The 13,636-nt window shown below is 40.3% G+C and overlaps 1 protein-coding gene across 3 annotated transcripts in view; it reads left to right on the top strand.

The window, feature by feature from the left end:
* The window catches only part of CDKAL1 (CDK5 regulatory subunit associated protein 1 like 1), a 361,527-nt gene that overhangs the window by 127,920 nt on the left and 219,971 nt on the right, over window positions 1–13,636 (top strand). For all 3 annotated transcript variants that reach the window (XM_042869783.1, XM_042869784.1, XM_042869785.1), the window contains one exon: window positions 3,051–3,171. In XM_042869783.1, the coding sequence (XP_042725717.1) occupies window positions 3,051–3,171 (121 nt within the window). The remainder of the gene's footprint in view (window positions 1–3,050; window positions 3,172–13,636) is intronic.

The following is a 13,636-nucleotide window of genomic DNA, read 5'->3' as shown; positions in this document are numbered from 1 at the left end:
GAGGGAAGATAACCTCACTCAACCTGCTGGTCGTGCTCTTCTTAATGCATGCTGGGACATCTCTGAACTTACTGGCCGCAGGAGCATTCTGCTACTCATGGCCAACATGCTGCCCACCAGGACACCCAGGTCCTTCTCAGCAGAGCTCCTTTTCCATAGGTAAGCCCCTAATCTGTACTGATGCATGTGGTTATTCTTCCCCCATGTGGCAGTCTGTGCTTGCCATTGAACCTCGTAAGATTCCTCTCTGCCCAACTCTCCAGTCTGTTCAAGTCTTGTATCCTTCTGGTGTGTCAGCCACTCCTCCTACCAGCTTTATATCATCAGCAAGCTTGCTGAGGGTGCGCTCTATCCCTATATCCAGGTCATTGATGAAGATGCTGAACAAGACCAAGCCCAGTACAAATCCACGGGGAACACCGCTAGTAACAAACTTCCAACTATACTCTGCTCCTCTGATCACAACCCTCTGAGCTCTGCCAGTCAGACAGTTCTCAATCCATCTCACTGTCTACTCTTCTATCCCTAACTTCTTAAGCTTACACATGAGAATGATGTACGCATGACCCAGCTGGTCATGATATCATAGAAGGCTATCAGACTGATAAAAGCGTGATTTCTCCTTAGTGGATCTGTGTTAACTGCTCCTGGTAAATTCCTTTTCTTCTACTTGCTTGGAGAAGATATCCAGAATAAATTGTTTCATCAGCTTTCCAGGGACAGAGGAGAGGCTGACTGGTCTGTAGTTTCCAGGTTCTCCTTCTTGCCCTTTTTGAAGACTGGAGTGATGCTGGCTTTCCTTCCAGCCCTCAGGCACCTCTCTCGTTCTCCCTGACCTTTCAAAAATTAAGGAGAATGGTTCACTAATCACTTCTGCCAGCTCCCTTAGCAGTCATGGCTGTGTCCTGTTGGGGGCCGTGGATTTGTGTATGTTGAGTTTGACTAGATGATCTCTAACCAGATCCTCCTCGACCATGGGGAAGTCTTCCTTTCCCATGACTCCCTTTGGCCCTTAGGAATCCCAGACTCTGAAGGTAAGTCTTCACAATAAAGTCTGAAGCATGAAAATCAGTAACTCTGCCTTCTCTGTGTCCTCCATAGCCAGGGCAGCCACCTCATTCAGCAGCAGGCCCACGTTTTCCCTGGTTTTCCTTTTGCTATCAATATATTTAAGGAAGCCTTTCTTGTTGTCCTTAACCATCTTCACCAGATTTAATCCTAAATGGGCCCTGGTCATCTTTGTTGCATCCTTGTGTGCCCCAGCTGCTTTTCTGTTTTTCTTCCAAGTGGCCAGATCCTTTTTCCACAGTCCATAAACTTCCTTTTTCTGTTTGAGGTTTTTTTTTCTACTGTCTCCTCACTCATCCATGTGGGTCTCCTGCCACATTTCCTGCCTGATTTCTTGGTCTTTCACTTCTCCTGCCTGATTTCTTGGTCTTAGAGGTTCACCAGTCTCAAGCTTGAAAGTGATGCTTGAATGTTAACCAACTCCTTTGGGCCCCCTTTCCTTCCAATGCTTTGACCTGTGGGATACTGCCAAGTAGGTTCTGAAGGGGTTGTTGTTGGCTCTCCTGATGTGCAGGGTTGCAATTTGACTTCGTGCCCTGTTTTTTCCACACGAAACCTTGAACTCCACTATCTCATGGTTGTTGTAGCCAAGGCTGCCTCCGATACCCACTTCCTCAGCCAGCCCTTCTTTGTATGAACTAAATCCAGTAGCACACTTCTCCTTACTGTCTCCTTCACCACCTGGACCTGGAAGTTATTCTTCACAAACTCCAGATGTCTTCTAGGTGGCTTGCGGCCCACCATTATGACCTATGCCTGGGTTTTATGAAATAAATAATTTTTTCACTGGAGATATTTTGTTCTGGGTCTTGCAACAGTATATGCTCAGTTTATTTTATTCTTCATTGCTGGATTTTGCTTTCAGTATTTTAGTGAAGCTTGTCACTTGTACTGCTGAAATGTATCATAAGTTGTGTAACTGATGTTCTGTTTCAGGCAGCTATGATAGCTTTAGTATTTTACTGTCTGGATAATACTAGTTTCAAGAGAGTATCGGAGGCAGTTTCTGACCTGCAGTCTCTTTGGTGTTGAAGGAACACACCCTTATGATTATCTCTGTTACATCTAGGGAAGTAAGAGTAGGATCCTTTTCCATCTGCTTCAGTTCATCACTTGCAGCCTCTTCCCCTTAAATAGGGGCACTAATGCAGTATGTCTCTTATCTAGCAGAGTCTTAACACAGCTGCTCTGCATCTGTCTGCACAGTCACCTGGCTGCAGAACCAGAACGTCCTGTAGGAAACAAAATTTATAGGAAAAGAGCAGGGCGCTTAGGGCAGAAAAAGAACAGAGATGTTAATGGCAGTATGGTCTCTGGATAGCAAACAAGTTGCAAATTAAAATCTCAGGTACGTATGAAATAGAGTAAAGTAATGAACGCCTTCTTACAGTGCTCTCTGCCCAAAGATCAGTGTTGGTTATAGCAGTCTGACTGGCAGAGCTGGAGTGGGAAAGCCAATGCTGACCATAAATGCTGCTTGTCAGTTTAGCCTTTGATACGTTTTCAGGATGCACTCCACAGTACTTTCCTTCAGACTTACGTAGTCAGGCAACTTAAACTCAGTTAAGTTGGTTCTCTACATAAGAAGCTTTAAAGATATTTAGGGGTAGTTTATTACCTACTATTTTCAGCTTGTGTAAAGCTGGGGGGAAATACATTCTGCCACACTAATCATATAAATATCACTATATTTGATAGTATGTTGATATTTGCCTGAGAATCTGAAAATTTAACTGCTTACATCATTTTAATTGAATGAAACAAATGTGTGAAATGGTAATTGGATGAAATAATTTCTTCCATTTTAACATGATTTATTTTACCTGTCAGTATTTCTTTTTAAATTCTCCAGCCGATGGAAAGAAATTGTTACATCTCATTCTCATTTTCAGTCTTTGAAGTATAAACGCTGCTTGTGATGAAGAGCAAATCAAAACAAATACGTGCTTTGTACTGACTGCATGTTTATGCTTTGTTTGAAGGTCATTCTGTGAGACTGCTTGGTCAGAAAAAGAACAATGGAAAACGTTTGGGGGGAGCACGACTGGATTTGCCAAAGATCAGGAAGAATCCACTTATAGAAATAATTTCCATCAACACAGGGTAAGAATATTCCAAACATGAAGTATTTAGTTCTTCTGAGGAATTGCCTAGTATATGACTTCTGAGTTAAAAAGGAAAGGAAGAATAATCTCTTCTAAATTGTAAATGATTTTAAATGTCCTTCTTTCTAGAAGATAAACCCCTGCTTAATGAGGTGCAAGTCTTCTGCTGCTCCAGGTCTGCAGACAATTGTTTAATCCTCTTTCTTCATCTAAGCATTTCTCAGAAGTAAAATTGCAAAGAAAACTGAAGAAGAAAAAATACTATGAGGTTTTCTCTTCAGCTCTTCTGGCTTGGAAGACAGTTCTGGAATATCATTTGTAATTGATTAAGCTCTGTAAACACCTGATTGCCAGCTCAACTATATAAATGACTAAATTAGATGTACTTGTTTCTAGCTCCTCTGATACACTTCTAAGACTTTTCATGCTCATATTTCAACCTTTGCTTTGCTGAAAAAAAGAAAGCTAGTCTCTGCCCATCAAGCAACTCTAGATGTCTATTTTTCTATACATTTATGAATGTTTTAATGCTTTGATGAATTCCATCTGCAATCTCTTTTCCAGATGCTTTTCTGTTCTCCACTCAATTATCTACCATTTGGTCAGTTTCCTGAAAACACAAAGAAAAGTCCTCCATACATATCTCCTCTGATTTTACTCATCATCTTCAACTTACATAGTAATTTCCCAGGTGATGAGTATAAAATGTGTTATTCCAGGCATCCTAGGTCAGTGAGAGCTTATAGCCTAGAGGACGGAAAGCATGAAAAATATTAGAACTGTTTTCACTTCAGTCTAGCACTTTCATAAACATTTCATGAGGCAGTTAAGCCACTATCCTCTTTCTCTTGCTTCCTTTTCTTTAAACAGTAATTCCTTCATAATTTGATGTAAAACCTAGTGTTCTATTTAGAGCAGAATATCAGTTTAAGACTGAAGTGTGGTTACTTCTTTCTTCCTCTGACCATAACTATAGAGAACTTTTTTCCACGTTGAATTGTGATACTTTCAAACTGCAAGCTCTTGCATGGATCATTTTTGATGTCTGCGTGTAAGATTGTCTGCTACAGCTACTTTACGTGTTCAGAATTTTTCTTTCCGTATGGTCTTTCCTGTGGATGACTTATCTTTCAATGATTAAAAGCAAAATATTCTTCTACATTTGATTATGCCTATGCTTCAGGTGTTACAATTTTTCTTTTCCGTTGATATTCATAACTAATGTACTAAAAGGCTTCTAATTGTAAATGTTGCCAAGAGTGCAAAGTGGTTTATGTGTGGTCTTGTTTACATGTCATTTCATGTCTAATAGCACACTGAAATGGTACTGGCAGTGATAATTTGATCAGGTTACAGCTTAGCCTAATTGTGGAAATGAAACAGGCTACTGCAGATTGTGTACGTTTACCGTATACAGCTGATTAGTAGCAGCCTTTCTTTTTTACAGGGCTTTTTTAAAAAAAAAAAGTTTTCCTTTTTTATTATTATTTGGTTTTAAAACAAGACTGTTTTCAAACTGATCAAGCTGAAGACAAGTGACACCTCCCTAAGATATTACCTTGGGCAAACTTTTTCCTTAGTACAGGAGTTTACAAACCCTTATTACTGCACTAGTAATTAGTGCTCTTCTCATGCCAATACAATACGTATTTTATATTGCAGAGTAACTAAATAATAGTAGAAGTCACAAGGGTACATTTATTTAATGATGAATTAGGTCCAGTACAGACAAGAGCGTTTCCAAAATCTCAAACTTGAAAGTCAGTGCTACGAGGCATCTGAATTAACTGATGTCCCATTCAGTGCTATGTGCTCAGGGAATCTTGTCTCCTGTGAAATACAGGTTACTGCTTTCTTTCCCATTCTCCCCCTTCCCAGCCTCTCCGCCTGTGTGCTGCAGGTGACTTTTTAGTTAGTGCTGGGATTTTGACAATTAAACTGCAGCTTTATGAAGACAACAAGACAGAGTATGTATTACTGATGGTGATTTGACTGCGCTGCTTCTATCTGCTTTGTCTTGGTAACTGCCTGTGGCAGTTCTTAATGTTGCTACCACATTGGACCTGTGCTGTTTTCAGTATGTAAAGATTGCAGGAATCTTTAAAGCTTAGTTTTGGTACAGTATTCCTTGCTGAGAAGTGAATTATGTCAGACTGGACCGTCTCAAAATAGTGAGAAATACCAAGTTAAAAATAGTGGTTTCTTTCTTGGAGATACATCTGTGTGGTGCTGTTGATGGTGCCTGCGCCACATCGTTCCCAGCCTTTCTCTCCCACCCCTTCCACACGGCAGCCATGGCTGATGCTGACAGGCAGATGGGCCTTGTGCTGTGATGGAGCGTGTGGTGCAGCGTGTGGTGAGCAGCACCGGGGGGCCGCCTGGCTCTGCGCTCCCTCAGTGCGCCGGGGGCTGTGGTGAGGTGGGGGTTCCTGGCAGCAGGCCTGGGGAGGGGCGGGCAGGCTCCGTCCTTTCCCTGTGAGCCTTCCGTGAAGCCGCTGGGGTGCTCAGGTCTCTAGGAGAGAGCGGTGGGATTGGCTCCGTACCAGTGGGCTTTGCAGGGCTGTGCCCCAGTGTGTAGGGTTGGAGTAGAGTGCAAGAAACTGCTGGAGGATGAGGAGGTGTGTGTGTGTGTGTGTGTGTGTGTGCTCTACGGTGTAGGTTAGATATCAGGAGGAGGTTTTTCACCCACAGGGTGGTGTGGCACTGAAACAGGTTGCCCAGGGAGGCTGTGGATGCCCCATCCTTGGAGGCATTCAAGGCCAGGCTGGATGTGGCTCTGGGCAGCCTGGGCTGCTGGTTGGTGACCTGCACATAGCAGGAGGTTGGAACTGGATGAGCACTGTGGTCCTTTTCAACCCAGGCCATTCTACAGATTTCATGGTTCTGTGATAGGTAAATGCTGGGGCAGAAAAAAAGGCAGAGTGCGTGAAGAAGAAAACGAAAGAAGCATCTGGTGATGAAGGGCGTGCAGAGGTGAGCCCATGTCAGCCATGGGGTGTTGGAAGATGTAGCTTTGTGTACTGTTAACTTTGCTGTATGTCATCCGTCCGATTCATTTATCGGCTGTTGCAGTAATTCCTTTCCCTGCTATTTCTTACTTCAGCAAAGTTTGTCATGAAGTGGCTTTGTTGCTCTTGACAGCAGGTTATGTTGTTGTCAGGGGAGAGCCGCTCTGGTTTGTGTGGCTGCTGCTCCATGATGCAGCCCGCTGCAGCTCCCATCAGCAGCAGGAGATAGGCAGCAGGTCTGTGGGGCAATGAAAGCCTGCCAGAGATGCTCTGCCATTTCCGTGTTTGTGGTTGGTGTGAGTAAACAGTGGGCACAGAGCTGCTGGCCAGCTCTGAGCTGCAGCCATCTGCACCGTGGTGCCTGCGCTGACAGCCTGACGTCAGTGCAGGACGTGTTCAACAAGCTTTCCAAATTGTTTTTTTTTCCTTTTGTACTGTATTAAACTAGCATTTGCTACAAGTTTAAGCATGAGGTTGATTTAGTAGTTCATTAATATATCTTATGCGTATATTAAACAGATGCACTGTGGTATGTATAATGTTACTATGTAATTGTAATAATTGGCTGGTAAGGCATAGCTGCAGACGGTCACATAGGCCTCTGTGAAATGTATATGCTGGTCACATTCTTGACATCACGTGGTATTAATCTGTTGAATGTGCCTTTATTCTTTATGTGTAGCTGAATCCTTGGCCTGCATTTATCAGTGAGCGTTTAGAGATGTACAATAAACTTAAAGCTGAGCACGATGCACTTCTTGCAGAGCGAGCTCCTAATGATAGTAAACCCATTAAGGTTACATTACCTGATGGCAAGCTGGTTGATGCGAGTCCTGGAAGACCAAACCTTATCAAATTGCTTGTGGAATTAGGTATGATTCTATCCTGTTATATACTTACATACTCCCATAGCTTTCCCCTTATGCATAATTCCCCTTTCTTTGTGTATGGTTTGATGTCACTGTTTTAAAAAAAGCAGTTCAGTACTTCTCACTCGTTAATTTCTTTTTCTACATAATGAGCAGTTAATAAAAGTCCATGATTCTAGCAGAGAGTGGATAGTTATATTAATATCTATCAAGTTCTGCAGTGATGAATTACTATCATAATAGGTATGAATCTAGAACATTTTTTCATGTTTCTCCAAATCTGCTTTGAATTAAAGACACTTAGTTCCACCTCTTTCACTGTTGTTCATGGCATAAGCGTGTATTTTGCAGATCGTTTGCAGGTAGTAGAAATAGGATGCCTTGTTACATGCTATATGGAGAGAAGGGATGAAGTTGTTCAGTCACCTTAATGTGATTTTTCCATCTACCAGATTGAAGTAAGAAAGCAGCATGTTCTGGAATCAGCTTTGCGTTACAGCTTCATTTTGGTCTAGGGAAAAAAATCTTGGTTCCTCCTTTTAATCTAGTCTTCATTAGTGCCAGTCTCATAATCTATCTCGAGCTACTCAAAGAACTTTCTTGGGATGCAAACTAAGTCTTCCACCTTTTCATTATGTAGTTCTCTATCCTGAATTCTCTACTCTGCAGCTTTAACTATTGCTTACTGATGTAACTTGTTGCTGCTGTGACCCTAGCTCCCTTCTACCTGAGCTGCTACAACTCACGTGCTCTCCAAATATAGTTCCATTTGTGCTTATTGGATGCTTTAGGAAGCATGGAGGGAGTGCAGTGTGAGTTGTATGAGCTGAATGTGAGCCTACACTAGAAGTTGCTGTTGGATGGTTTGCACAAGCATTTGCTGAAGTGCTTTCTGTGCCCTGAAGTGGTTGTTCAGAACGTTTCTAAGCTGATGATGAATCCAAATTTAGCAAAAGAATTAAAAAAAAAAAAAAAAAAAAAAAAAGTCTACTTACAGTGCTTGGTTTGTTTTATAAATCAAGTGATCAAAAACTGTAAAGTTACTGTCTTTAATCCTGACATTGAGGCAAAAATACTTCACCAGTTATGAATTATGAAAGGTTAAATTGTACTCCATCATTTTCTGTCATAAGCAGTTTTTCAGTTTTATGGTGAGTTGGGAAATACGAGGATTTAATTTTCTCCATGAGTTGCTTTTTAATTCTATATGAAGTCACATTCTGTCTACATATTGCATTTCAGCATTTGCTTAGCGTCGAGTCATAAAATACAGCAGAATTACATAGACATGAAAGTGCAGGTAATCCTGTTGTGGTTTTTTTTTTTGTTTTGTTTTTGATTCTGCAAAAACTTTTCTCGTGTTATAGAAGTTTGCGATGCTGGGTACCTTTCTGCCTACTTTTGATGGTCAATATCTTGGTATCTGTGAGGTGTTAGGTGACAGTTGAAAAATAATGCTGATAAGAGATCTGGTATGGATAGATTCGTTTTGCTTTGAGTCATTTTTGTGTCAGTATGCTTCAGGCTGCTTTCAGTTTTGTAAGCATTTCCTATTTTTTCTCTTCAGTTACTGCTACTAGTTGAGAACTACTGGACAAGAACTATCAGTGGCTTTCCTCATAAAGCAGTACATAAGGAGGCAGTGACATCAGCCGGATATGTAAGGGGGTTACAAATAGAAAGATCAGGAAGTGAAGTGTGTCTTCTTTTGCCTCCTCCAATGCAGGAGTAATTATTGTACTGTAGTCATCTGATGCCTGTACGCTGGCAGGTGTGCAGTGAAATAAATCCTGTTGAAACAGTATTTATTCCCTTGTCAACGCAGATTGCCTGGTGAGAGAAATTGAGGTTCTTGGGATCACTTAGAAGCATCTAGTTATTTGTCTTAGCGTTAGGTGCTCATCATGCTCAGATGCAGAATCAGATCCCCAGGGGCATCCAGCACAGGATCAGTCTGTGTTCCAGCATAGGGCTGGGGAGACTGCTCTATTGAATCTAACTTTCTCCAAAGTTTAGACTTTTTTTTCTTTTTTTTTTGGCAGCATGTAGTAAGTGGCACTGCTGAGGATTATTATTCTTTGTGTTGGTTCCTTAAGGCTTATTGTTGTCTGATGGTATCGCTGGGATCATGAGCAGCTGCCCCACAGTGGCTTGGAGTGCTGATCCCACCGCATTCTACTGCAGCAGGGCCAGGTGTCTCTTTTCCAGAAATCACGTGTTCTCCTCTCCAGTTAAATGCTCCTTTTGTATGAGTCGTGTACTATCGAGTAACTGCAGATACTCACTAGTATGTGGCACAATGCAGCCCCCCTGTAAGGCAGAGTACATGGCTGTCAATCAGATCCACGTGGGTTATAGAAGAGCTGGTAGCTCTGCAGATTGACTAAATATTTGCCATACTCCAGCTTGGCTTGAAGGGTTGCCATCTCTTACTTAAAACGTGATTTTGACCAAATAGTTTACGGACCAACTAGTGTGCACAAGATTTTTTTCTAATTAGGGTAATAACAAATTATTATTTGGTTATGGCCTTAAAAAGAATCCCTAGCTATGACTGTTGGATTCTTGATTTCTTGCAGTGGCCTATGTTGCCCTTTCAGATTTTTGGCTAGCTGAACTGAACCAGATTTGTGGCATTCAGCAAACATTTTCTATGCTGGCATGTCCACTATTGGACAGTATGAATACACTACACAGTTTGACTCCATTATAGGTGAGTTCTCAGCAGACCCTAACTTGAAACCAGAATCTGTTTCCCGAGCAAAATATCTGCTCAGGAATGGTTATTGTGACTTAAGTAAGTCTCAGAGCTTGTGAAGCCTTTGCCATCCTGCACTGAGGTTGGTGGGATATTTCAGTACTAATCTGAAACTTGGTTCAGTAGAACAACCCCTATTTCTTTGGCTTTCTGTGTTTACTGATAGGAACTCAGTTCTCTTCCTCAATACAATATCATCTGTAGATAAAAATACAAAAAGGCATAGAAAACTAAATCTTTCTGGTATGTGAGAAATTGAATTGCCTACTGTTTGACAGTGATAGGCTCATTTTTTTGGTGACTGCTTAAATATTTTTGTCTATCCAACTATCCCACAATGTTTTCAACATTTCCATCTTCTCCTAAAATGTTGTCATTCCCATTCTGAATGAGGAGTGAGTCTGTATTACAGATCACTTTGTATTTTGTAAAATGACTGACTGAATGCTTGCAGGATTATCTGTCTTCAATTTAATTCAATTATTCATGAGTAACATACAGATTTTCTATATTTATTCTCTGTATCTATACATTAAGTCTAACTTTTCAAGATTCTCATGCAAGTGAGATATTATCATACCACATACTATATTTATTTTTACTTTGATGTAAACACTTCAAGCAAACTCCCCAGAAAATACTGATACAATTACTTTGGCTCTGTCTTATCTTAATACATACAAGAATGCTTTTCATAACTATTGAGCTATACACCAATGACTTGACAGAGTCTGTTATGTTGATTACCCTCAGAAAATGTAGGAAGTGAGGATCTAGAAAAGGTAAAGCATAAACTTGTGAAAAAAAGACTTCTCAATTAGAGCTTTTTTGTTAATGTTTTAATCAATATTTGCATGTTGTTGTAGTTAGATTCCAGGTATACTACATACTAAGCATGGATTTCAACCATGCACGTGCTGTGGATCAATCTGTTTTACTCTGGAACAGTTCACAAAACAATCTTTGTGATGAAGAAGATGCACACAGTTGTGCCATCTGTCAGTATGGGAAGGGATTTTAATGTTAGTTATAGCATCTGAAATGAAGTATTCCAAACCTTGCAGAAACCACACTGCTGCAACAGAAGGGAAGAGTTGTTTACAACAGAGAATTTTAACAGTTTAATTTTTTTGCCTAAGGTCTCTTTCCACTGCAACTTACTGTAACTGGCATCAGTTCTCATTATTTCCTAATGAGGTACTTAAATAGAGTATTGATTACAGTCTCTGAAAGATTTTTTTCTTTTTCACTTATTATCAATATCATACAATTACAATGTTTCAGATTGAAAGGATGAGATATAAAATGCCAACGTGCTACAACATCTGTAGATGCTGCCTGGTATCAATTTCACTGAGAACACTAAAAAAATGTTTTGTCTATCAGAAAAAGATGATATCAGTGTGGATTAAATTCTCAACTTTCCAGCTGTCATGCTTGTATCATTTTAGCATCTCGAAGTGAGTGAATTTCTGCTCTTTGTGCATCTTTCTTGTTCTGTGTCCCCATTGCTGAGGACATGCCTCCTCATCTGTGCTTTCTGATTGAGAGTAAATGAAAAGTAGCTTTTTTTTTCTTGTTAGTTTGCTTGAGCTGATAATGTAAAAGCATAGTTTAAGAAAATGGAAAAGAAATCAGTTGGATTAGGGCCAGGAAATAATTGTTTCCTCCCCTCCTGGTTTTCAGCTTGACTTCTGTCTTCTCCCAGACATCGAAGGTAGTCGTGGCTGGTTGTGTAGGGTAGGCTTGGGTGTTTCCTTCAGAATGGAAAAACGACAACTTCCAGTGGCTATTAATGGATATTGTTCGTATGTTCAAATGAATAACTGAGGAGTTACTCCTTTGGTTGTATAGGTGATATTAAGTACTGCTTGAATTGATCTAGGACTAGCCTTTTTCTTTTTTTTTAGTGAATAATGTCTCTTCTTGCAAGGAATGTTCAGCCAGTCCTTCATTAAGTCTATCAACATGTGACGCTGAAGAATTATTCCAGTAAGTTGTTTTTTCTTTGGCATAGCACTACTGAAGATTCTTATGCAGTGAAGTAGGAAGTTCATGCATGTTGGTAAAGTGAAGTTCTTTCTCATTGGCAGAAAACAACACACTTTCTATATGCACACGGATTTCTAACCTTAAATTCTTGCTATGCAGCGTTCTGTGCTCATGTTATTCCTTGAGCTTTCAGTTCTTGAGAAATGAGAAATCTCCTTTACCAACACACAAATTCTAGAACTCGTTTTTCTGCTTCATGAAAACTCTGAATTGATTTATGAGAAAACAATTTTCATTGTTTCTGTTCTTAAAAATTCCTCTCTTATGTTATCTCCTCCCAGCCTCAGAAATCTGAACTTTTGCTGGATAAAAAAGGTACTTTTACAGTACCTTTATGAGCTTAAAATGGGCACCAAACCTTTTCCTTACACCTTTTGGTAGACTTTGTTTTGCCCTTGTACGTCTCATCTTCACCCTATCTGCTATTTCACAGCACACTAGAAAATTCAGGAAGACTCGTAAATTTGCCCAAAATAAGTAAGGAATTCTCGAAACTACATTGCTCCACACATGTTGGAAGTCGCTGAGGAAAACAGCAGTAATCACATGCTCTAACTGCATCATCGTCCTGAAACTTTGGGCAGCTTCAGGCACATTTCTGCTCCTTTGTCACTAGGTGGCTTCCCACACTGCACAGTCGCGTTTCTTCTTCACCCAGAGGGAAGATCACCGGAGATTAATTCAATCTCCAATCCTTAAGTTAAACTGTGAAGGGAAAGGATGTGTGCAGGGAAATAAGCTTGATCTCCTTTTGTGTGGATGTGATGTATAGTTTCCTGCTGTTTCAGATGATTCTTTTCGATACTGCATTCCTGATTATCTTGAACAATGATCTAGAAAGTGAGCCAGCTTTAGCATACAGGAATCTGATTGCAGGTTAGCACAGATGATTGTAAAGGGACTTCCTGCCCGTCTTTTGGCGGGTGCTTACAAACAGAAGTATTTTTGGATCACACAATGAGACTGGGGTCTGCTTGAATGAGAAAAGATGGTTTTGAAGTTATTTGCAGTTTCGTATAGCCTTAGATCTGACACTGGTATTCTTTCTGAGGTTGGGGGAATTCCTCCTTGTTGAGAAAAGAGTTCATTTGCGTCCTTTCTCTCAGTGCCCACGTACGTATTTGCTAAGAGAAATCTGACCAGAATCCTGAGAAACATTTTATTCTTTTCTCAGATTACTGTAAATATTGTAAAATAGCCCTATATTATCATAATTAACATTGTGTTATCGTTAGTCTTAGCTTTTCACATAGGAAAATCAAAACCAGGAAAACAAAGCAAACACTCAAGAAGAAATTGTTTAGAAAAAATACTGTGCTTTTGAGTGCTAGTTTAAGAAATGCCTATTCTGTATTTTAGTAGCCTATTTTAAAGCATTGTGCAATAAGGAGTTTAAATTTCACTGCCTACATCTTTAATGCTCATCAGCAGAATCTGGTAACTTTGCATTGCTGAATACTAATGATCTCTTTTGCTAGTATTATCAGGACTGTTAAATGTGAGCAGAAAAATTGAACATGTGTCAAAGGATCTGACTGAAGTACTTTCTGTACCCTTGTAAGTCAAGGTGGAATTTTTGGAGAACTGATAGGGAAATGCCCTAAGGGATGTGTGGAAAGAGGAAGCAGAACTTGGGTGATTTGGTACTGGAAATATCTCGTGCTTTGGTTAGATCTTAAGCTTAATTTGGAGATAATTTTAATTGAAAGGTTTTCCCTGAAGAAAATGGGTAGGCAGGCTCCAAAAAGGATTTAGCATTATTTACAAAATGCCAAA

This window comes from Lagopus leucura, unplaced genomic scaffold (genome assembly GCF_019238085.1).
Source record: "Lagopus leucura isolate 7727_CA_CO unplaced genomic scaffold, USGS_WTPT01 Super-Scaffold_100002, whole genome shotgun sequence".
Lineage (NCBI taxonomy): Eukaryota > Metazoa > Chordata > Aves > Galliformes > Phasianidae > Lagopus > Lagopus leucura.
This window is presented reverse-complemented; position numbering and strand designations above follow the sequence as displayed.